This window comes from Oryx dammah, unplaced genomic scaffold, assembly GCF_014754425.2.
Source record: "Oryx dammah isolate SB20612 unplaced genomic scaffold, SCBI_Odam_1.1 HiC_scaffold_5, whole genome shotgun sequence".
Taxonomy (NCBI): Eukaryota; Metazoa; Chordata; class Mammalia; order Artiodactyla; family Bovidae; genus Oryx; species Oryx dammah.
In genome coordinates, this window is record NW_024070189.1 from 103158324 (window position 1) to 103180165 (window position 21842).

At 54.5% G+C, this 21842-nt stretch overlaps 1 protein-coding gene across 2 annotated transcripts in view; it reads left to right on the forward strand.

The window, feature by feature from the left end:
- Window positions 1-21842, forward strand: part of UPF1 (UPF1 RNA helicase and ATPase) — a 33350-nt gene that overhangs the window by 9437 nt on the left and 2071 nt on the right. Inside the window, exons 2-23 of one of the 2 annotated variants that reach the window (XM_040241185.1) lie at window positions 2566-2708; window positions 4326-4415; window positions 6720-6887; window positions 7307-7487; window positions 8608-8769; window positions 9396-9513; window positions 9664-9762; window positions 10225-10333; window positions 10491-10650; window positions 10752-10870; window positions 11290-11454; window positions 11548-11662; window positions 12446-12589; window positions 12955-13168; window positions 16119-16236; window positions 16642-16798; window positions 16990-17132; window positions 18476-18650; window positions 19174-19255; window positions 20542-20703; window positions 20835-21052; window positions 21359-21481. In XM_040241185.1, coding sequence (XP_040097119.1) covers window positions 2566-2708; window positions 4326-4415; window positions 6720-6887; window positions 7307-7487; window positions 8608-8769; window positions 9396-9513; window positions 9664-9762; window positions 10225-10333; window positions 10491-10650; window positions 10752-10870; window positions 11290-11454; window positions 11548-11662; window positions 12446-12589; window positions 12955-13168; window positions 16119-16236; window positions 16642-16798; window positions 16990-17132; window positions 18476-18650; window positions 19174-19255; window positions 20542-20703; window positions 20835-21052; window positions 21359-21478 — 3162 coding nt within the window. In that variant the 3' untranslated portion in view covers window positions 21479-21481. The remainder of the gene's footprint in view (window positions 1-2565; window positions 2709-4325; window positions 4416-6719; window positions 6888-7306; window positions 7488-8607; window positions 8770-9395; window positions 9514-9663; window positions 9763-10224; window positions 10334-10490; window positions 10651-10751; window positions 10871-11289; window positions 11455-11547; window positions 11663-12445; window positions 12590-12954; window positions 13169-16118; window positions 16237-16641; window positions 16799-16989; window positions 17133-18475; window positions 18651-19173; window positions 19256-20541; window positions 20704-20834; window positions 21053-21358; window positions 21482-21842) is intronic. The other variant, XM_040241186.1, reaches the window with a different exon arrangement.

Below are 21842 nucleotides of genomic sequence, written 5' to 3' on the forward strand. Positions count from 1 at the left end.
TACCTATTAGCCATCTGTATGTCTTTGGTGAAATATTGGCAAACATTTGCTTAAAGTGCTAGGTACTAAATGTTCTAGACTTTGTGGGGCAAGAAGCAAATACCTATTATTAGGTACTTAATTCAACCGTTTTAAAAATGTAAATACTGTTCTGAGCTTGAGATTGTGGCCTACATCCTTCTGTCTCCTGTAGCATGATATATGTGGCTGTTCCACTGCCATTCAGTGAAATCCAGGAGCCATAATCTGGCCACACACTTTGAGAAAACCAGCATGTGTGTGCTGAGGCGGTCGTCCCGAGAGGCGCATTGGTCTCTGTCAGCAGCCTCACCCCAGTGCTGCCACTGTGCGTGGCCGGGGGCATGCTGCCGGGAGGAGAGGTGACTTTGGACAAACAAAGCACCACAAGGAATTCAGCAACCTGATGGAAAAACGGGCGAAGCACTTGAATAGACTTTTCCTCAAAGAAGATATGCAAATGGCCAACAAGCATAGCGAAAGATCCTTAGCATCATTACAATCCACGAAAGGCAAATCGAAACCACGGTGAGTTACTGCCTCACACCCAGTAGGGTGGCCACTGTCAAGAACAGAAACCAGAAGTGTTGTCAACAATGTGGAAAAATTAGGACCCTTGTGCACTTCTGGTGGGTGGGAAAGTGAAATGGTGTAGCTGCTGTGGCAAACAGTAGTGACTTCCTCAAAAAGTCAAACAGAGTATAGCTATATGATCCAGAAACTCCATTTCTGGGTATATTCCCCAAAGAATTGAAATCAGGGACTCGAAGAAAGACTTGACTGCAGAGTGACATCATTCACAACAGCCAAAAGGTGAGAACAACCCAACTGCCCATTTTCAGATGAATGGATAAGCAAAATGTTGCGTCCGTACAATGGAATATTATTCAGCCTTTAAAAGTAAGGAAATTCAGACACAGTTATGACAAAGATGAGCCTTTAACCCCTTATGCTGAGTGAAATAAGGCAGTCACAGAAGGGCATGACTCCACTTGCCTGAAGTCCCTGTAGCAGTAGTTAAATTCATAGAAACAAAGTAGAATGGAGGTTGCCGGGGACTGAGGGAGGGCAGACGGACAGAGCTTCAGTCTGAGAAGATGAGGATGGTCTGGAGATGGATGGTGGTAGTGTTTGAACAACCATGTGGATGTACTTAATGCCACAGAACCACTTAAATTTTTTTAAAAAGGAGGTCAGGGATTCACAAAGAGGTCCTTGTGATGATGTTAATAATATTTTCCTCATGACACTAAAACCCAAAAGTTGATACTGATTTTTTTTGTTTAAAAAAATTTCCCCCAAACAAAGCATACAGTCTTCTTACATTTAACCTGGATGTTCTGAAAATGAAAGTATATTAAAGTGGTGGCAGAAACTGAAATGGGGTTCTGATCTGGGTGAGACCATTACAGAGACAGGGATTCCTGTAATGGGTTCTTGGCTTTCTTGACAACCCGAATGCATCTTTGAAATTTCTGGGGTGCCCTTCTCAGGAGACATGTTGTTCTTCTGCTCAGATGAGTGACTGGAGCAGTGGACAGGGGCTGGCCTGGCCGACCCTCCACGGCGTGGATGTGGGTTATGGTTTCAGTTTGCCAGCTGTGTGTGGCAGGGCTTCTGCGAGGGCACCAGGCCAGTGTCTGACCCGTCTCACAGCTCAGAGAAACCCGGGGTCCTGTGACTCCCTGTCCTTCGTCACAGGCTGCTCCCTCTGCTTGACCCAGCTTCATGTGGGCTGTGGCCCCTGGGGGTGATGGGGACTGTTGGCTGCCATCTGAGGGGGCAGTTCCTGGGAACTGTGGGCAGCTAATAGGAGGGTCTCTTCCCTTCGGATGAGCTGTCTGTGTGCCCACGAATGGATGTGTGAACTCAGCAGAAGTGCCTGTGAAGTTCACTGCTTGGTTACTTAAAGTTGCCTGTTCGTATGGTTTTGCTGTTACAACGTTCAAAAGGTAGTATATTTAGTACGATTGTATCCTGAAACTAGAAGATTGTCTTAACATTCAGTTTCTAATTCCTGCTGCCTTCTAAGGGCTGCCTTTCAGAGAGGGGAACTGACAGTGAAGAAAATTTGTGGACTAGCAAGAGAACAATATTCCTATGCCTGCAGGAGTCTCAGCCTTTGCTTCTGGTGCTTAGGCAGAGAAATGGGGGGTCGTCCCCTTCACCGTGGTGGGGTTCCAGGCCCTCTGGTCTGGCGTTGCGCATCTGTCCTTGGGGGGGACCATGCCTGGTTTGTGAGCTGTCCTCTTGCTCCTTGTGCCCCTCCGCATCCTGGTGGGTGTGGGTTAGATGGGGTTTGGCTGGGGTATGCATGTGGCAGGGCGGGTGGCCTCTGCTGCGCGTGCCTGTTTCTGGCCAGGCAGGTTTGACAGGGAGGAGAGTATGAAAAGTCACATCGGAAGAAGCTGGACTGCCTCACAGTGGAGAGCAGGCCAGTGCTTCACGGGAAGGTTGCCATGACTGCTCACGTGGAGAGACGCCAGGTGCCTGGGCTGAGGCCCAGAAGCTACTGCCCTTCATGGTGATGCTGCCCTTCTGCCATAGGTTGGTGGCCCTGAGGGCATCCTGCAGAACGGGGCCGTGGACGACAGTGTGGCCAAGACCAGCCAGTTGTTGGCCGAGTTGAACTTTGAAGAAGATGAAGAAGATACCTATTACACAAAGGATCTCCCTGTACATGCCTGCAGGTGAGCGCTTCAGCAGAGGGGGGGACTTGCCTCCCAGAGCATCCACCTTCCACATGCAAGTTCTAACTTTACAGAGGCCCATCTAAGACACATGGACTGTGACACTTGGAAACACTGTCCTTGGAAATAAGGTTGCTCAAGCCCTTGTACACACATAAATCCCTCATCCTGGGCAGGAGAGTGGGATCAGCACCCTCTGTCATCCCTGATTCTCCCAGCTGGAGGGAGAAAGAGTCCCCTTCTCTGCCTTCTTCAGGCCTTAAGGTTGTTCCCCGGAACCTGCCCCCTCACTCATCCGAAAGAATTCAGCACATCGGGTGAGCATCTGGGTCCAGAGGGTAAGAGAGCATCCGAGGTCTTGCCCACGGCGAGGTCCCTGTAGGTTTCTTTAAAATAGCTGCCTTGAGGACGCCCATGGCCGTCCATGCTGCCACTGCAGGGGGCCTGGCTTCCATCCCTGGTCAGGGAACTAAGATCCCACAGGCTGCGTTGGGCAGCAAAAAAAAATAATAATAATAATAAAAGACCTGCGTGTTGACCAAGTTTGGAATTCTCATCTAGAGGAGGACCCATCCCTTGTGTTTGGACTTACTCTTGCTTTTTTGTTACATGCACACAAGGAAATTGAGACCAAAAGAGGTGAAATGATCTTGCTTGGGGCACTCCGCCAGTCAGGGCACTGGGCCTCTCGGCCCTGCCCACCTCAGGCACGCAGCCCTCCACGATCAGCACCCGTGACGGCACAGAGGGCTGCTCCTTCCCTGTCTGATGGGCAGGCTGTCTTTGTTGGTTCTGTGTTCCCTCTCATTCACAGCACATTTTTACATCTGTACTAGTGTTCCTGTTCTCAACAGGCCTGTGAAGTGGTTAAAGTCTGCACACCCCCTCGCACTCCTGCCGTCCGCGTGGAGTGGAGGAGGGAGAGCTGTCCTGGCATGAGGTGCCGCGGGGAAGGTTCTTGGCCAGAGCACATTCTGGTTTGAGATGAAGTCTTGGCTTCATGCACATACCGAACTTTACTCTGTGCGGAGCCGGAGCCAGTGCTTTTGTTTTTGGTGTGTTGATTTTCAGAAAAGGGAGTCCGGGGGCTCTCCTGAGGTGCTCCTTGCGGGGCCCTCCACTGCTGGGTTGAGCTGAGTGTTCACGGGAGCATGGCGCCCTCTGCCGGAGCATGTGAGCCTCTGGATGCAGCGTGGTCTCAGCTTACCTTCCGTCCGCCCAGAGCCAGGATGTTGACTTGCCTGCTCACAAGTCACCGTTCCTGAAACTCGAGAGCGAGGGAAATGGCTCCGGCACCTTGGGGGTGCTGGGCCTACGTTGCTGGGCTCACCTGGCACCTTGCACCGCTCTCGTGCCCCACACCCCCGACCCTGCCTGCGAGGGCCTGTGCTGCCATCTGAGGAGTCTCCACAGCACCCCGACTCCTTCCCTGTGTTCACAGGGTCAGGAAGCCTCTGCAGTTAACTGATTGGATTTTGTTAGTGGGATCGTTGGGTTTGAGTATGTGTTTAATGAAAAACTTAAAAATGTTGTAAGAGGAAAGAATTTTACATCCTGCCAAATTAAAACCAGAGAGCAATCTTCCAACTTTAACTGTTGATGTTTTGACTTTTTTAGTTACTGTGGAATACATGATCCTGCTTGCGTGGTTTACTGTAACACCAGCAAGAAGTGGTTCTGTAATGGACGTGGAAATACTTCTGGCAGGTAGATAATCAAACCGCGCATGTGTCTTTAATCAGTGCTGTGCTCAGATTTGTGTGTAAATTATGGAAATGTTGAAGCGAAGCACAATATAAAATCACGCTAACAAACCTGGTTTTTTCCCCTCCTCTGTGACTGGTTTAACTTGAAACAGATGGTGGTGTGTGAATGCCTTAATGTATTTACCCTTGATTTATTCTCTGCGGTTCTTTTTATTATGCAAGTAGGGTTGGTTTAATTCTCATTCCCAGTTTTTATTTATATTTTTCTGCAAGATGAGCTCCTGGCATGCCCGTTCATCTTCATTACTGGATGCCTGGGGAGGATGTTCCCAAGACAGTCATGGGCATCCATGGGAGCTGCTTCCTGAGAAGGCTCCCTCTGGCCTTAGCTCATTGGAGCAGTCCTGAGGCTAATATGGGCCAGATCCTGAATCATCAGATTAAATTAAGTTCACTTGATCGTCGACTCTGGGCTTCCCTTCCTGCTGTTGATCATCAGCAGCTGTGACTAGGTCCCTTTTTTGGGTTTGGGTGAGACCAGCATGATGCGGGTACTCAGATTCCAGGGGAGAGTCCATTTATCTAAGCTCGAGTGGTGAGATTCCTCGGCCCCCACCACTGGCACGGGTCTGGTCCTGTTGGCTTCTCTGAGGCTGCTGTGAGGTGAGGACTCAGGCCATTGCCACAGAGAAGCAGAGCAGAGTCTCCATGGGACGGAAGCAGCATCTTCCTCTGAGATTCCTGTTTTATAGAAATAAAGTGACGAAATTCCGTAGGTGGCTTTATTCTGCAGAGCCCCTACCCTTCCTATGTCTTCGGCAGCTGGACCCGGGCTCACGATCTCTTGGAGGACGCAGAGTGGTCAGATCTCATGTCACCTTGGAGTTAGTAATGCAAATTACAGGCTTCTGAGTGAGGCGAGAAAGGGAGCTGAGGTTCTTTAGGAATATGAAAGGAGAAGCGTCTTTAGGGTACCCAGAAGAGACTGGTATCCCACTTGCCAAATGTTCTGGGTAATTTAAGTGTTACTGTGTTCGCATTAGTTCCTCTCCTGCAGGAAAAGCAATTAAATAAAACTTGCCTTCGTTGGCAACCCCATCTTCAGGTTAGCAGAGCCAAGGTCAGGGAAGTGAGCAGAGAACCTCCAAGAGAAAACAGACTTGGTCAGCCAGCACTGTGTGTTCTGTGCACGGTCGAGTTGTGAAGGTGATGGTGCAGCCACCCGCCTTCAGGAAGCTTCCAATGTGATGGAGCGTGGTGGGCCTAGAAAAGACAAGAGGAAATCACTGATTCCAGTAGAATACCCAGGGGTGGCTGCTCCAGGAGGGGAGGAGGGGGTGGGGGCTTTGGAGGTACAGAGAGCAGTGGTGATTAGCTGGGTAATCTGACAGTCTTTGTGGGGCCAGAGAGGATTAGGATGTTGGCCTCTGAGCCAAAGCTTGCACAGGAGGGGTTTCCCAAGGGGACGCGAGGGGAACAGCAGGGAAGGCTGGAGGCCCAGCAGGCGCGCTCAGCTTGTGACACACCCACAGCAAGGCTGGGGGGCGCTGGGGAGGCTGGGAGAGCCTGAGGCAGGAGCAGGCACTGCCTGGGGCCCTGAGTGAGGCTGGCACTGGGGAGGACGAGTTCAGCGGCTAAACCAGGGACTCAGGCCCCGCTTTAGGTGAGCCGTGTCCCTGAAATGAGAAAGATGTCGAGTGGCCACGCGCAGCAAAGAAAGAGCTGAGACAACAGGGCTTCCAGACAGTTCAGAGCTGGCCCTGTGCTTCTGGAGAGTAGCCTTGACCTCCCCCTACTCCGTATTTTTTTGCTGTCCTCAGGTTTCTAGTACATTTGGTTATCAGGTTTCCTGGCCTGCAGCAAATGAGAAGGGGTGTTGCTCCTGGAAGCAGGCGCGGGGGTCAGGAGAAGTGACTTTGAAAGGAGCAGCAGAGAAGCTATGTTGAGTGAATAAGAGCAGTGAAGGGGCGAGCCTTCCTCTCTAAGACAGCAGCCTGGGCACCCACGTTGGATTCAGTCAGGCCCAATAAGCTGGATTTAAGAAAGCAGGAATGGGGGAAGAGGGAACTGTGTGAAGCATGTTAGGAAAGTTTTCCTTAGAAATGGTTCAAGTTGGATCGATTTTGCGCTCAGTGGGGAGCCAGTTTGGGGGCAGGCCGGTCCCTCTGGATGCCAGATGGATGAGGTGTGACTGCTCCTGCTAATGGACCGTGAACGGTACCGGAACTTTTAACGGAGCTCGAAAATTGGAAGTGGTGAAAAGCCAAACTTTAGGTGTTAACTATTGATCATTTCCTGGTTTCAGCCACATTGTAAATCACCTTGTGAGGGCAAAATGCAAAGAGGTGACCCTGCACAAGGATGGTCCCCTAGGGGAGACGGTTCTGGAGTGTTACAACTGCGGCTGCCGCAACGTCTTCCTCCTCGGCTTCATCCCTGCCAAGGCCGACTCGGTTGTGGTGCTGCTGTGCAGGTGAGGGCAGGGCCCCACTTCCCTCATTGAGGGGGGGTGCCTTTCAGGCGAAGACTCAGTCTCTCCACGGCTCCAGCTCTCTGGAGCTTTAAAATAGCTTTAAATGGTTTCTGCCAACTGGCAAGGTCTGAGGAGGTTTGGAGGGTTGGGGCTTGTTACAGAGCTAGGAATGTCATATGACCCTTTTGGGGTGTCTTCTGGTTAAATCATAAAATTCTGTAACAGCAAACTCTGTTCTGAGTTTTAAGAGTTCAGAGATCAAGTGCATGGGGAGATGCATTTATTGCTAACAGTTTAAAGGCACTATGATCATACAGTAAAATGTAGGGAGTACACTCTGAGGTGAGAGGTAATAAGCCTGGGGCGGGGGGCAGAGGTCATCCTCACCTGGGCTCTCCCCGCCCTCGGGGTTTCTGCAGGCAGCCCTGTGCCAGTCAGAGCAGCCTCAAGGACATCAACTGGGACAGCTCCCAGTGGCAGCCCCTGATCCAGGACCGGTGCTTCCTGTCCTGGCTGGTCAAGATCCCTTCTGAGCAGGAGCAGCTGCGGGCACGGCAAATCACTGCCCAGCAGATCAACAAGCTGGAGGAGCTCTGGAAGGTGAGGGCCTGCCGGCAAAGCACATCCAGCTCCATGGCAGGTGTTGGTGGGGGAGGGGGCTGGGACTGGGACTGGGGTCCTCAGAAACAGGAAGGAGGATGCCAGGGATGCTTCCTGCCAGGCCTCTGGGAAAGGAAAGCTCTGGTCAGTGGAATTTTCTCTTCTTGTTGTGGGCAGGGGTGGCTGGTGGGAAGGAGGAGGATGGGAGCTGGCTGTCAGCGACTGCGGCTGGACATGCCAGGAGGAGCCGGGCCTGAGCAGACAGCCAGGACTGCGGTATACTGTGTGAAACGTGGTTGGGCTTGAGACATGTGACATGTTGGAGCCAGGGCAACGCCAGGCTGGGGACTTGCAAGATTCCTGCCCTGCCCATAGGCCATTTCTCCAAGGAAGCCCTCCTCTGGTTCTGGCTGCTTGCACACACACAGACACACGTACACATTTTATTTATTTTTGGTGCAGGATGTGGGGTCTTGGTTCCCTGACCAGGGATTGAACCTGCAGCCCCTGTAATGGAAGCTCAGCATCTTAACTAGTGAATGGCCGAGAATTCCTAATTACTGTTTTAATTAATTAGGCTAGAAATTTTAATTAGGCACCCATATAATTTTAAAAATGTGAATTTATCTTCTCTTCAGCTGCAGGGCAAAATATTTTTGAAGCATTGGCTAGCAAGGAACCTTTCCACCTTGATTTTCAGGTTGCTGTAGTTATCTCACCATTCTTGTTTATAGCTAAACAGCCCACTTACTGCCGAGAGAGTGTGTTTCTCCTTTTGATGCAGCGTAGTGGGATCAGGAGGAGATGGGGAGGCGGGCCTTCCTTTCTGTTTACACACTCAGGGAATGCAGTGCTCTTTCTGGCAACTGGGAAGAATAACCTCTCCCATGTCAGGGGCTAGGTGTTGGTTGAAGAACGTGGCCACCTGGTGGGATAAGTGTGTCAGGCTGTGTTCCTGGGGCCTCCCCCTCTGTATGCCACGTGGGCTTCCTGATGAGAGGGCTGGGCCACTGGGAGCCCTGCTCATCCTGAGAAGTGATGGCGGGTGTGCACTCGCATACAGTGCGTTTTAAGTAGAGGTGAGAATGGGGAAGAGCGTGGCACCGGCTCTTGTCTCTAGGAGAACCCTTCGGCCACCTTGGAGGACCTGGAGAAGCCCGGAGTGGATGAGGAGCCGCAGCACGTCCTCTTGCGCTACGAGGACGCCTACCAGTACCAGAACATATTCGGGCCTCTGGTCAAGCTGGAGGCTGACTATGACAAGAAGCTGAAAGAGTCGCAGGTGATGTGGTGTGTGCACGAGGGCTTGCTCGTTTTAACAGAGCATCTCTCCTCAGGTCTGCGGAGGGTGGGCTTCTCTGCAGATTGCAGATGCTGACTTGGGCCACGGTGCAGCCCCTGAGAGACGGAGCCGTGGATTAAGGACAGGCCTGTGGGCAGGTGCCCCGCAACTCACGGCCAAACATCCATATGTAGGTGCTGTCTGATTTAAAATCCAACAAACATTCCTTCCAGTTGGGTTTGTAGCCTTTGCTGCAGCGGGGAGAGTCAGACCCCAGGAGCCCGCAGCACCCTGAGGACCCTCCTGTGCCCATTCCTCGGAAACTGCACGGGATTCGGAAGCCCCGAGGCTCACGGGCCATGTCCTCAGCCGTCAGCTTCCTTCTCTGCCTCCGCCGCCCACGGAGCCGCTGTCTCCAAGAACAGACGTCGTGGGGGGTGTCTTCCGGTCGTCCTCGGCAGGTTTTAGGGTCCTCACGCCTTCTCTCCCGGATGTGCCCTTGTTGGTGTTTCAGGCTGTCGGGTGCTGCTTGCCGTGGGGCGCCTGCCTATGGAAAACAGACACGAGGAGCCCAGACCCGTGTCTGTGTTACAGGCTAACAGGGCTCTTATTTTTTATGTGCTCAGACTCAAGATAACATCACGGTCAGGTGGGACCTGGGCCTTAACAAGAAGAGAATCGCCTACTTCACTTTGCCCAAGACTGACTCTGGTAATGAGGATTTAGTCATAATTTGGTTAAGAGGTGATTTTAAGTTTTAAAATATTTGTGACTCTAAGTAGCATAAAATTCCTAGTTTCACCCTTGTAAAGTGTCCCTGAATTTGAACTGTTGGTGGTGGTGTCTGTGATACGTGTGAAAACGCCGGTTTTCCTGTTGTCTTCTCTCTGTAAGACATGCGGCTCATGCAAGGGGATGAGATATGCCTGCGGTACAAAGGGGACCTGGCGCCCCTCTGGAAAGGGATCGGCCACGTCATCAAGGTCCCTGATAGTATCCTTTGTGTTAAGAAGGGCCAGCACAGGCACCCTCTGCCCCAGTCTCCGATGGGCTTGTCCCGAGTACAGGAGACCTGTGTGGGTCACCGTGGAGAGCGGTCTTGGGGCCTCGGATGCAGGGAAGGCTGTGTGCAGCCCCGTTGACTCTGGTTTGTCTCCAGCCGTCAGGCTCTTCAGTTGTCCTAGCTGATACAGAGCTGCTTAGGCAGAAACCAGGGTGCTCTGAACCGTGTGCCCGAGGGCTCTGGGCCCTGGGCTTGGCTGTTCCTTGCTGGGTGCCACCCTAGGCTCATGGGGAAGACGCCCCTGACTGCAGTGGCCGGAACCTGCCATTGAGAACACAGGTCCCTCGCTGTGTTTCCTGTGTCTGGTGCGGAGGAGGGGCTGTCTCCTCTGTGAGTGAGTGAGGGCTCCTCCTAAGGCTTTGACAAGGGTGAGACTTAACTCGGTGGTGTAGATTATGGTGATGAGATTGCTATTGAGCTTCGGAGCAGTGTGGGTGCCCCTGTGGAGGTGACTCATAACTTCCAGGTGGATTTCGTGTGGAAGTCAACCTCATTTGACAGGTATGTCCGCCCCCTTCTCCGCCCCCGCTTGCCTGCATCTGCTTGGCAGGCCCTGGCCCTCAGTGTGCCTGCAGCCTCGCCACTGCTCCATGTTGTGGGGAGCCAGGCTGCCTGGCAGCTCCATGTGCCCGCTGCTGACCCAGAGCTTCCCCTTCAGAATGCAGAGCGCACTGAAAACCTTTGCCGTGGACGAGACCTCTGTGTCGGGCTATATCTACCATAAACTGCTTGGCCATGAGGTGGAGGATGTGATCATCAAGTGCCAGCTGCCCAAGCGCTTCACGGCACAGGGGCTCCCTGACCTCAACCACTCTCAGGTTCTCACCTGTCCCAGGGGCAGGAGGGTCCCAGACCTCAGGGTGCGTGCCGAGCAGCCCTCCGCCTTGTCTGCACCCCTGACAGCCGCTTGTATCCGAAGGTTTACGCCGTGAAGACTGTGCTGCAGAGACCGCTGAGTCTGATCCAGGGCCCACCGGGCACAGGAAAGACTGTGACCTCAGCCACCATCGTCTACCACCTGGCTCGGCAAGGCAACGGGTAGGGCTCTGTACAGCCCAGGGTGGGGAAACGGAGGGGCCCAGGTTACCTGGTGTGCTGATTCCTACGCCGTTGGTCGTAGATCTGGCCTTTGTGGCTGCTTTTAACAAGTAAGCTTGTACAGAGTAGGTTCATCCTCGGTTGTGTTGTGCCTGTGTGCACCTCAGAGCTTGGAAAGTCTTAATAGTGTGGTCAGGAGGTGATGATGCCGGAATCAGGAGTTAGTGGGGAGGGGCATGCACAGTGTGAAGATCAGGAAGTTCCAGAGCATCTAGCTGGTTGCTCCTTCAGCACCGTGTCACTCCTGGCTTTAGTCTTAGGGCTTGAGTCGGCTCCTCTACCACCTGTGATCCAAACAGTGGTCTTGCTCTGGGCTCTTCTCTGGCCCAGCGCTGACATTCGCTCACATTTTACTGAAGGCCCGTGCTGGTCTGTGCTCCAAGCAACATAGCCGTGGATCAGCTGACTGAGAAGATCCACCAGACCGGGCTGAAAGTCGTGCGGCTCTGTGCCAAGAGCCGCGAGGCCATAGACTCCCCGGTGTCCTTCTTGGCCCTGCACAACCAGATCAGGAACATGGACAGGTGGGTGTCGGGCCCCTGGCCTTACAGTGAGACACGTCTCCCCGGGGCAGGCCCTGGTGGCACCCACTTCCCGCTCACACGCCGTGTTTGCAGCATGCCAGAGCTCCAGAAGCTGCAGCAGCTGAAGGATGAGACCGGGGAGCTGTCGTCGGCAGACGAGAAGCGATACAGAGCCCTGAAGCGCACTGCGGAGAGGGAGCTGCTCATGGTGAGCTCCTCACCTGCCCTGCTGCCCGGGAACGGGTCTGGGCCTTTGGGCTCTTGTCTTCTTCTCTTGTTCACTTGGGTGTCCCTGGTGGCTCAGACGGTAAAGAATCTGTTGGCAGTGCAGGAGACCCGGGTTTGTTCGCTGGGTTGGGAAGATTCCCCTGGAGAAAAGAATGGCAACCCACTCCAGTATTCTTGGCTGAGAAATCCCATGGACAGAGGAGCCTGGCGGGTCACAGTCCATGGGATTGGAAAGAGTGGGACATGGCTGAGCAGCGCTTTGAGTTTCACTTGTTCACTTGGGCCAAAGGACCTGTTTGGATACATTAGGTCCATGTGAAGCGCCGTTAGTGGGTTCTTTTCCATTTGAGGAGAGAACTCTGATACTGTCCTCCATGTGCTTCCTCTGAGGTCACACAGAGACATCTTATTGTCTGAAATGCACAAGTATTTGAGGTAGATTGCATTCTCTGCCAGCCTCCCTGTTGCTGGACTCTTGGGAGCCTGGTCTGTGCCTGGAGCCTCGGGCAGGTTCAGAGCACCATCTCCCGCTCTAGGTGAGACGGTTCCCCTGGCTCGGCACTGCCCCTCAGAGGCTGTCTCGAGGCACCACGCTCTTCTTAGGCGCGACTCGCAAGCGCTTAGGGTCACCACAGCCTGGACTGTAGATGCTGTCGGGAAGGGTGTGGACCAGAGCGGCGTGGCGTCCTGTCCTGCCCGCCCTTTGGGCTCTGGCAGCCTGGATCTGCAGGTGCCCTGAGGCCTGGCGCGCTCTCTTCCCCAGAACGCAGATGTCATCTGCTGCACGTGTGTGGGCGCGGGAGACCCGAGGCTCGCCAAGATGCAGTTCCGCTCCATCTTAATCGACGAAAGCACACAGGCCACCGAGCCAGAGTGCATGGTGCCTGTGGTCCTTGGAGCCAAGCAGGTGGGCCCCAGCGTGTCTGCCACGGCCTGACGTGGCGCTTTGTGTGCGTCTCTCTCATTCTGTGCGGCACTTAGTGTGGAGGTTTGCATTAGTGTCCTAGGCTCTGTTTCCTGCCCTGGCAGAGCACGGAGGGGTGCACAGCAGGCTTTTGAGGGGTCTGCCAAGGGTGGGCGTGGCACAGAGTGCCTTCGTGAAGGTTCAGAGCATGTGCCCCGTGTCTGGTGGGCAGCTTTCCCACCCCAGGTCAGTGCTTTGCCGCTTGAATTAGTGTAGATGGGTGGTTGTACGGAGCCCAGTGCTCTTAGTTCCTGAGTAGATTCGTGGGCTGTCCATGTTTGAACTGTGATGTGGGCCTCTTACCACAGCTGATCCTCGTGGGCGACCACTGCCAGCTGGGCCCCGTGGTGATGTGCAAGAAGGCGGCCAAGGCCGGGCTGTCGCAGTCGCTCTTTGAGCGCCTGGTGGTGCTGGGCATCCGCCCCATCCGCCTCCAGGTCCAGTACCGGATGCACCCCGCGCTCAGCGCCTTCCCGTCCAACATCTTCTACGAGGGCTCGCTCCAGAACGGCGTGACCGCAGGTAAGCTTGGCCCAGTGCCGGTGTCTGGGGACAGCGCCTGGTCTCGCTTCCTTCTCAAGTGGCCTTACGTGGTGACTGTGTGTAGGGGCCCCTCCGAGAGGCGGGCAAGGGGGGCCCGCATCTCGGTAAGATTTGCAGAGTCAGCCGTGAGGATTCCTTCCATTGGTGCGTCACACACAGAAGAGGAGGTGGCAGAGACAAGCGCCTGCCCCGCTCCTTCCTCTGTCGGTGGTTCTCGAGGCCTGTGCACGCCCAAGAGCAGACTTCTTCCGCGGTGGCCCTGGGGTGTCGGGTGCCTTCAGGCTGTGCTGACGCCTGCGGTGCGCCCAGGCTGCGGTGTATTGCCACACCACACACCTGTGGCCACACGCACTCAGGCCCTGTCCTGAGTTCAAAGTGAAGAGTACTCTGTTTACTGGTTCCTGAGGCGCATCCTAGGGATGCTGTGTGGGAGAGGATGGTCTCCCGAGACGCTTGGCAGGTGCGTGAGGTGCTTGAAGGAAGGCCTCACATGCCAGTTACACAGACTGGACAGTTAGCAGGCGTTTTCTTCAAAGGGATCAAAGCTGGCCTGTGGCTTCAAGGAAAACAACTCAGTATTCATCACCAGTGATAAAATATGAGACTTCACACCAAAATGAGAGTTTTGGAAAACATGTGTCCCCTAGTGTGAGCTTACCACGTCTTCCAGGTGCTGAGTAGGTTTTCTGATGAGATCGTGGTGGTGACACTTGTCAGGGGTGTCAGCCTTTGGAAACCCTGCCTGACAGGGTGAGCAGCACTTCCCATTCCAACAGGTAGCAAGGGTGCTTCCACGTCACTGGGGGTCAGAGGCCATGCAAGTCAGGGCAGAGCAGAAAGGCCATCGTCCCTGAGCTACAGGGCAGCCTCCCATCCAGTTTTCAGGTAGGACTGAGATAGTTCCACGGTGGTGGAAAAGGCCTTAGAAGACGCCTCCTAGGACTCCCTTGGCGGCCCAGTGGCCAAGACTGTGTGCTCCCAGTGCAGGAGGCCTGGGGTCAATCCTTGGTCAGGGAACTAAGACCCCACATGTTACGAATAAGAGTTGCTGTGCCACAACGAAAGATCTCAAGTGTTGCAGCTAAGAACTAGCACGGCCAAATAAATATTTGAAAACAAACATGCTTCCCTTTTCCAACCACGTGCATCTGTGAGACCTGTCTATCCTCACATGCTATGAGGGCTCACAGGAGACTGGGAGCAGGAGTCGAGTAAGCTGGAGAGTGAAGTGAGTTGGTAAAATTCACTAAATATATATTTTAGTGAAATATTATTTTTCATAAAAATATTTTTACGTTAATATGTTCATCTTTAAATGAATTTTTTTAATTATTTAAAATTTTGGGGTTTTAAAATACAATAAATATCGGTAGTTGTAATGCACAGAAATAATAGCTGTTTGGACTGCTCCGCTTTCAGAGTGTAAAGAGATGCTGAGCGCAGCATTCGTTTGAGAACTGCTGGTTTAGAGTCTTGTTAATGCCAGTAGCCCATCATGCCGGCTTTGTTTAGCCCACTTTGTGGATGAGGAGACTGAGGCGGGACGTGTGAGTGCCTGTCCACGGCATACGGCTGCTGTGCGATACAGTCCCGACCCTCGGAGTGCTGCTGGTCTGGTGGGTGGCAGGACTGGAAAAGGCCAGGTCAGGAGGAGCTTGTTGGGGGCGCAGTTGATGCCTGTTGGGAAAGCCACCATCAGCACTGGCACAGACTCCCGCTGGCCTCGCTCCACCTTCTCCATGGCGTCGGCTCCACAGGATAGAGGTTGCTGGCGATGCTTCACTGCTGAACCGTCAGTGTCTGGGACATGGCACCCCCGAAGGAACTTTTTAAAAAACTGTGAGGAGTGTAAAGAAGTGCCAGGCTTTAGTGAGTTTTCATTAGGGGACCATGTCTGTTACCAGCACCTGCTCCTGAAAGCCGCCTCACCAGCACCCTGCAGCCCAGCAGTGAGCCCTGTCTGGGATGGTGCTGGCGCCCTGCCCCGGGGTGGCCGACATCAGTGGTGTGGGCATGTCTACAGCCTGGAAATTAGCTGGCACTGTGTGCTAGCCCTTGCCCTGTCCCTGGCAGGTGGTTAAACGTTTGCCAGCCCCGAGCTTGCTCTAGCCACTGCCCACACTTGAAACATTGAGTCTTTGCCTCATTATCAGCTTGACATAAAAGAGATCATACCATGTGTCCTCACAGCTCAGGCTCTTCTTTCATCTATGGTAGTCTATTTTGGTGCAAAAATTCCAGTTTTCTTACATTAATCTGATTAGGTGTAACTCCAGTGAGAAATTCCCAAAAGAATGGGTGGACTGTCTGATTAGACAGACTGATTTTCAGCATCATAAGGACTTGCAGAGGACTGAGCACCTAAGATGAGCATAAAAGAGCTTGAGGACGGTGGCAGCTCATACTCGGGGATGTCACGAGCTACTGTCCAGCTGCAGTCACAGAGACGCTGCGCGCAGGGCCTGAGATAGAGTCCAGAGGCAGACCCGCCTGTCCACACGCCCTGGTTTGGGACAAGACGTTGGGGGTCAACAGTGTCATTGTTAAAAGCCAGATGTGGGTGCATATGAGTCCCTTAAGGTACATCATAAACCTTCTGAAAGGAGATAGAATATCTTCTTTACCCTGGGGCAGACATAGGCTGCAGAAAACACTAACAGTGAGATCTGTTCCGCGAGTAAGCCAGCTTTGTACCAGGTATAGTGCTAAGTGTTGCTGGGAGAGTTTTGGTCAGAGGACCCCAGCCAATGGCCTCCCCTGGGACCCACAGACCTGGGTCAATCGCTGGAACCTGCCGTTTCCTGCTCTGCCGTGTGCTTCTGCCCAGGATGGAATGGCCTCCACTCCACTCTCCACCTCAGCGCACCCAGACCGGCCGCACTTTTCTTCTCTAACAGGATGTTTTCTTTTTTCTCCTCCACGATGCCAGCGGATCGTGTAAAGAAGGGGTTTGACTTTCAGTGGCCCCAACCGGATAAACCAATGTTCTTCTATGTGACCCAGGGCCAAGAGGAGATTGCCAGCTCAGGCACCTCCTACCTGAACAGGTAAGCAGAGACTTGTCTGTGGTGCCTGCTGGCTTCAGTGACAGCTCTTCCAGTGACTGCGCGCCTGTGGTCTTGTTTAATGTGGTGGTGAAACTTGTCCTTGTTTCCCTTCTGCTCATTCTGTTCACACACTCAAACCAGCAGCATAGGTCCAACCTCATCTTTTCAGTGTATATTTCCTGTTGAGCAGATCCTTTAGGAGCCCCCATGTGAGTCTTTTCTGTCCCTCCTGACTCAGCTGGTAAATGGTGGGCTGCCCGGCCATGGGTGTGCCAAGCAGGGCCTCCACAGGGTTGTACTGGAGGCGAGGCTGCCCCTGAGCCTTCCACAGCCTCTAGTCCTGGGGCGGGGGAGTCTCAGGAGCCCAGAGATGGAGCCTGGGAAGTGAAAGCCTGACTTTCCTAGGACGGAGGCTGCAAACGTGGAGAAGATCACCACGAAGCTGCTAAAGGCGGGTGCCAAACCGGACCAGATCGGCATCATCACACCCTACGAGGGCCAGCGCTCCTACCTGGTGCAGTACATGCAGTTCAGCGGCTCCCTGCACACCAAGCTCTACCAGGTACGTGCCCGTCTGTTCCGCTGGGTCTCACCCCAGGCGCTGCCCTTCCACCACCTGGCAGCGGGGGCCTCTGCCAGCTTCAGGTCCCAGGCTCATCTGTGGGATTCGATGGTGCATTTTGATAGACTTTGTGCGGGCTGAGGGCTCCTTCGAGGAAGCCTGTTGGCTGACCGTGCTTACTCCCCCTGCAGGAGGTGGAGATTGCCAGTGTGGATGCGTTCCAGGGGCGTGAGAAGGACTTCATCATTCTCTCCTGTGTGCGGGCCAATGAGCACCAAGGCATTGGATTTTTGAATGACCCCAGGCGCCTCAACGTGGCCTTGACCAGAGCACGGTAGGGAGAGCTGCTTCTCGCTGGGCCCTGCGGGGGCGGCCCTTCGTGCGTAGGAGGCTTTCCGAAGTGCTGGGAGGGGTTGGCCCGAGAGCTGCTCCTGGCCTGCTTCTCTTCCTGTCAGCTCTCACACCCCAGCCGCGCCTTGGGCTGTGGCAGAGGGCTCCCAGCAGCAATCTGGAGAGGACCTCTCGCCTGTGAGTGGTCTTTGTTTCTGTGTCCTGGTGGCTTTCTGTCCAGTTGCCTTGTTTAGCTCTGGAATATAACTTTCGAAATAGTGAGGGACCCAGAGAATCAGATGGACCCCATGTCACCCCCACATGAAACCAGACAGCAGCCACCCTTGTACCAGCTGCAAGCAGGACTCACATTCACATGTTGGTTCCCTCCCCACTGAGGGCACCTTGCTTTTCATTTGGTAGCCAGCATAGGCGGGGGAGCCCTGAAACAGCTGATGAATGTAAGCTTTCCCCCAGAAGCTTGGCTTGGGCATCAAGTGACGTGCCCAGCCCATCAGAATGCCTGAGGCAGCTGTGGAGTCTGCCTCTGCCACGTGTGACTTAGTTGCCCAGGAGGCTGACTCAGGTCTGCAAATGAAGAGGCTCCTCTCTGAGTTCATTTTCCCACAGAGATGTTTTGACATCTGGGCTCAACAGAAACCTGCCCTCAAATAAACCCATGTGCAGGGTTGGCAGCTTACAGGATGGGCTCCAGTGAGAGACACCCCAGTTCGCAGTTACCCAACCATCCCCAGCATTCCCAGAGGGCGCTGCATAGGCAGGCCAGGCGTCTAGGCAGGGAGGTTGAGGGTGGCTCTCAGTGCTCCTGTGCACTGAGAAGACAGGGGCATGGTGGGCAGGGTGCCTGGGCACCTTGTACTTTCAGTTCAGTCTCTCAGTCATGTCCGACTTTTTGCGACCCCATGGACTGCAGCACGCCAGGCTTCCCTGTCCATCACCAACTCCCAGAGATTGCTCAAAATCATGCTCATCAAGTCAGTGATGCCATTCAACCATCTCATCCTCTGTCATCCCTTCTTCTCCTGCCTTCAGTCTTTCCCACCATCAGGGTCTTTCCAAATGAGTCAGTTCTTCGCATCAGGTAGCCAAAGTTTTGGAGCTTTAGCATCAGTCCTTCCAATGAATACTCATGGTCGATTTCTTTTAGGATTGACTGTTTTGATCTCCTTGTAGTCCAAGAGACTTTTAAGAGTCTTTTCCAACACCACAGTTCAAAAGCATCAAATCTTCAGCGCTTAGCCTTCTTTATGGTCCAGTTCTCACATCCATTCATGACTACTGGAAAGCCATAGCTTTGACTAAACTCTTGGTCCCTACCTCTTGCAGATATGGGGTCATTATCGTGGGCAACCCGAAGGCCCTGTCCAAGCAGCCGTTGTGGAACCACCTGCTGAACTACTACAAGGAGCAGAAGGTGCTGGTGGAGGGACCCCTGAACAACCTGCGGGAGAGCCTCATGCAGTTCAGCAAGCCCAGGAAGCTGGTCAACACCATCAACCCGGTGAGCGCCTGCCACGGGCAGGGAGAGACTGCTGGGAACCCCTCCTCCCAGGCCAGTGTTCTGGGCCTGTGGCAGCGAGTGACGGCAGGTGGGACTTGGGACAAGTATGAGCTGGGGGTGGGCTGAGAGTGTCTGTGTGTGAAGAGGAGTGGTGCATGCTAGCCTGTCCCCGCAGAGCTCCCACGCCAGGTGTCTCGGGTGCTCTGAGGCTTCTCTCTTCTTGGCCCTTGTGGAACACTGTGTCACAGGTGGCACCCAGCCACTCGCAGTCAGACCCAAGCAGTTGGGAGCTTGGTAAACCCATGGTGCTCTGGGGCTTAAGGAGTGGGTGCTGCCTGAGCTGTTGGGCATCAAAGGCTGGGTCAGGCACGGAAAGGTGGATGAAGCCTGGAGCGCACAAGTGGCCAGCCTCTGGGTTGTCATCTGTGTGTGCAGCTTGGCCACCTCCCAGGCCACCAGATGTTTGGAAAGTTCCTCCTTGTGTCAGCATGATAAATTCCTCACTGACCTAAACCCTCTGCAGGGAGCCCGCTTCATGACGACAGCCATGTATGATGCCCGGGAGGCCATCATCCCAGGGTCGGTCTATGACCGGAGCAGCCAGGGTGAGTCTCTGCGGGGGACCGCCTGGCCCCACACTTGTTGACTGTTCCCACGCCCACACCTTCCAGCCCTGTCACTCCTGAGTGACCTCTCATGCCTCTGTCCACAGAAACCTGCCTGACACTGAGAGTTCTTTCTCAGCTTCGCTTGTTTGAAATCAAATAATTGGTCTTGGGCAATTTCTCAAAAGACAGATGTTTTTAAAATAATACAGCTCTGCATACGCAGTGGTGTCTCGGCAAATCTTGTAGCTCGGTCAGTTTGCTTCTACGCCCTCACCCCACCCTGCCTGCCCTTTGCTCTCCTTCTCCATTGGGAGGGTCACACCTGCAGCCTCGTCTCAGGTTTTGCTGCTTGCCCTGAACTTCAGCTCCATCTGTCAGACCTCAGGGTTGGGCGCACCGCCTCTCTAGCTGGGTGAGGCTTTTGTGTACTGTGTGCTAAGGCCGAGCCTGGCCCTGCTGCCTGGGACTCCTCCGGCCTGAGGCGGCAGTCTGTCGCAGGTCCCCATTCATCCCACAGGTCCCTGCCTCCCGGGACCCTTGCCCGAGCCAGCTGTCGTGGAAGGCCAGCGCCTCGCCCATGTACTCTCTGCCACCTGCCCACGTCTCGCAGCTGCCTTTGGCCTCCCACGTGCTTGCCATTCCCCTCCAGGGCAGGTGGACCCCGGCTGCCCCTCTTCCACAGGAAATCGTTAAGAGACCCTTTCCCTGCCGCAATGTTCTTCTGGTCGTTAGGCTCAGACTGGGGGTTGTGTTCTTAAAACAACAGATCTTGTCACCATATCTGATGCGTCCCTGTGTAGCTGAGGGTGTCCTGGGTCCATCCTTCATCCGAGGCCCCGTGGATCTTCCTTGATCAAAGGTTGCCCTGGGGGCTTTCGTCTTCAGTGAGATCCGCTGGTGTAGCAAGCTTAGGCTTTTTCTTAAGCGTGGCAGGGTGGCAGTGGTACCATGTAATATAACATTTGCAGTAAAAAGGGCTATTTAAAGAAATCAGAAATGCAGCATGTTTTCCGTTTTTCATATCCCCTATAGGCCAGTGGTTCCCAGAATCCCCCAGGAGAAAAAGTTCACTCCCAGACACCAGCCCCAGGAGGCTGTTGGGGGTGGGGAGGATGTGTTGTGACATTCTGTATCAGGTGACTTTGCTGTCAGAGCACAACAGGAAACGCTGGGACAGACAGCAGTGAGAGGACAAGACAGACCTTCCCGCTGTGGGCAGAGCAGCGGGCAGTGGCTTCCTTTGGATGCAGTGCGACGCCTGCCGTTCATGTGGTGTCTTACAGGCCGGCCCTCAAACATGTACTTCCAGACCCACGACCAGATTGGCATGATCAGTGCCGGCCCCAGCCACGTGGCTGCCATGAACATCCCCATTCCCTTCAACCTGGTCATGCCGCCCATGCCACCACCGGGGTATTTTGGACAAGCTAACGGGCCAGCCGCAGGTGAGCACTGAGTGGGATCCCGTGGGAAGCCGGTTTGGCCTGGGCTGGGGTCACACTGTAGGGTTGAGCAGGCGTGCTTGTCTGTGAGGCTCAGAACCTCTTTCAGGGAACCCTGGACTGCTGTCTTTCAGGCCGAGGCACCCCAAAAGGCAAGACTGGTCGTGGGGGGCGCCAGAAGAACCGCTTTGGGCTTCCTGGGCCCAGTCAGACGAACCTCCCCAACAGCCAGGCCAGCCAGGATGTGGCGTCCCAGCCCTTCTCCCAGGGCGCCCTGACCCAAGGCTACATCTCCATGAGCCAGCCCTCCCAGATGAGCCAGCCCGGCCTCTCCCAGCCTGAGCTGTCCCAGGTGAGCCCTGGCCACGTGAGCAGGAAGCAGCACACACCCACAGGGGTCAGAGCCGCCCAGGGAGCCACTCTCCCCTAACCTCCGCGTTGGGACTGTGGGTCTAGAACACTCCACATGCAGTCCTGGGTAGCACATCTCCAGTGGGGAGGTAACCAGTGTGGGTTTCCTGCCGCTTGGGCTTCGAGGTGAGTTTCCAGATGGTTCCTTGGGGCTGGTGACAGCTTGGACACAGAGCAGGTTCTCACGGCCGGGAGGCTGAAAGCGCTTCCTCGATTCAGTGCTCCTCCCTCCAACCTTGTCTCGCAGGACAGTTACCTTGGAGATGAGTTTAAGTCACAGATCGACGTGGCGCTGTCGCAAGACTCCACATACCAGGGCGAGCGGGCGTACCAGCACGGTGGAGTGACGGGGCTGTCCCAGTACTAGAAGGCAAGCTGGCCTCTGGAGGAGGTGTGGGTCTCAAGTCCTCCAGGGGCCCGCCCACCCTGTCGCCTGTCACTCTGGGCCTGGTGCCTCTGCTCAGCTGCGGGGGATGTGAGATTCATGCGCGCTCCTCTGCCACATGCTTCTCCAGAGGGTCTTAGTGCTGCTTCTGGTGGGCAGCCAGGAGGCAGAGGGTCCCCTCACCCTGACAAGGTCCCCTCTCCATGAGGGTGGAGAGGGCCCAGCCCCTAGGTGCCTGCGGCGCCTCTGGGTGTGCGTCTCGGTCCCTCGAGGGACCGTGTCATGGTTGTCTGCCCAAAATGGCCAGAGTGGAGTTAGAAGGCCTTGGGCCTGCCCCACCCGCCAG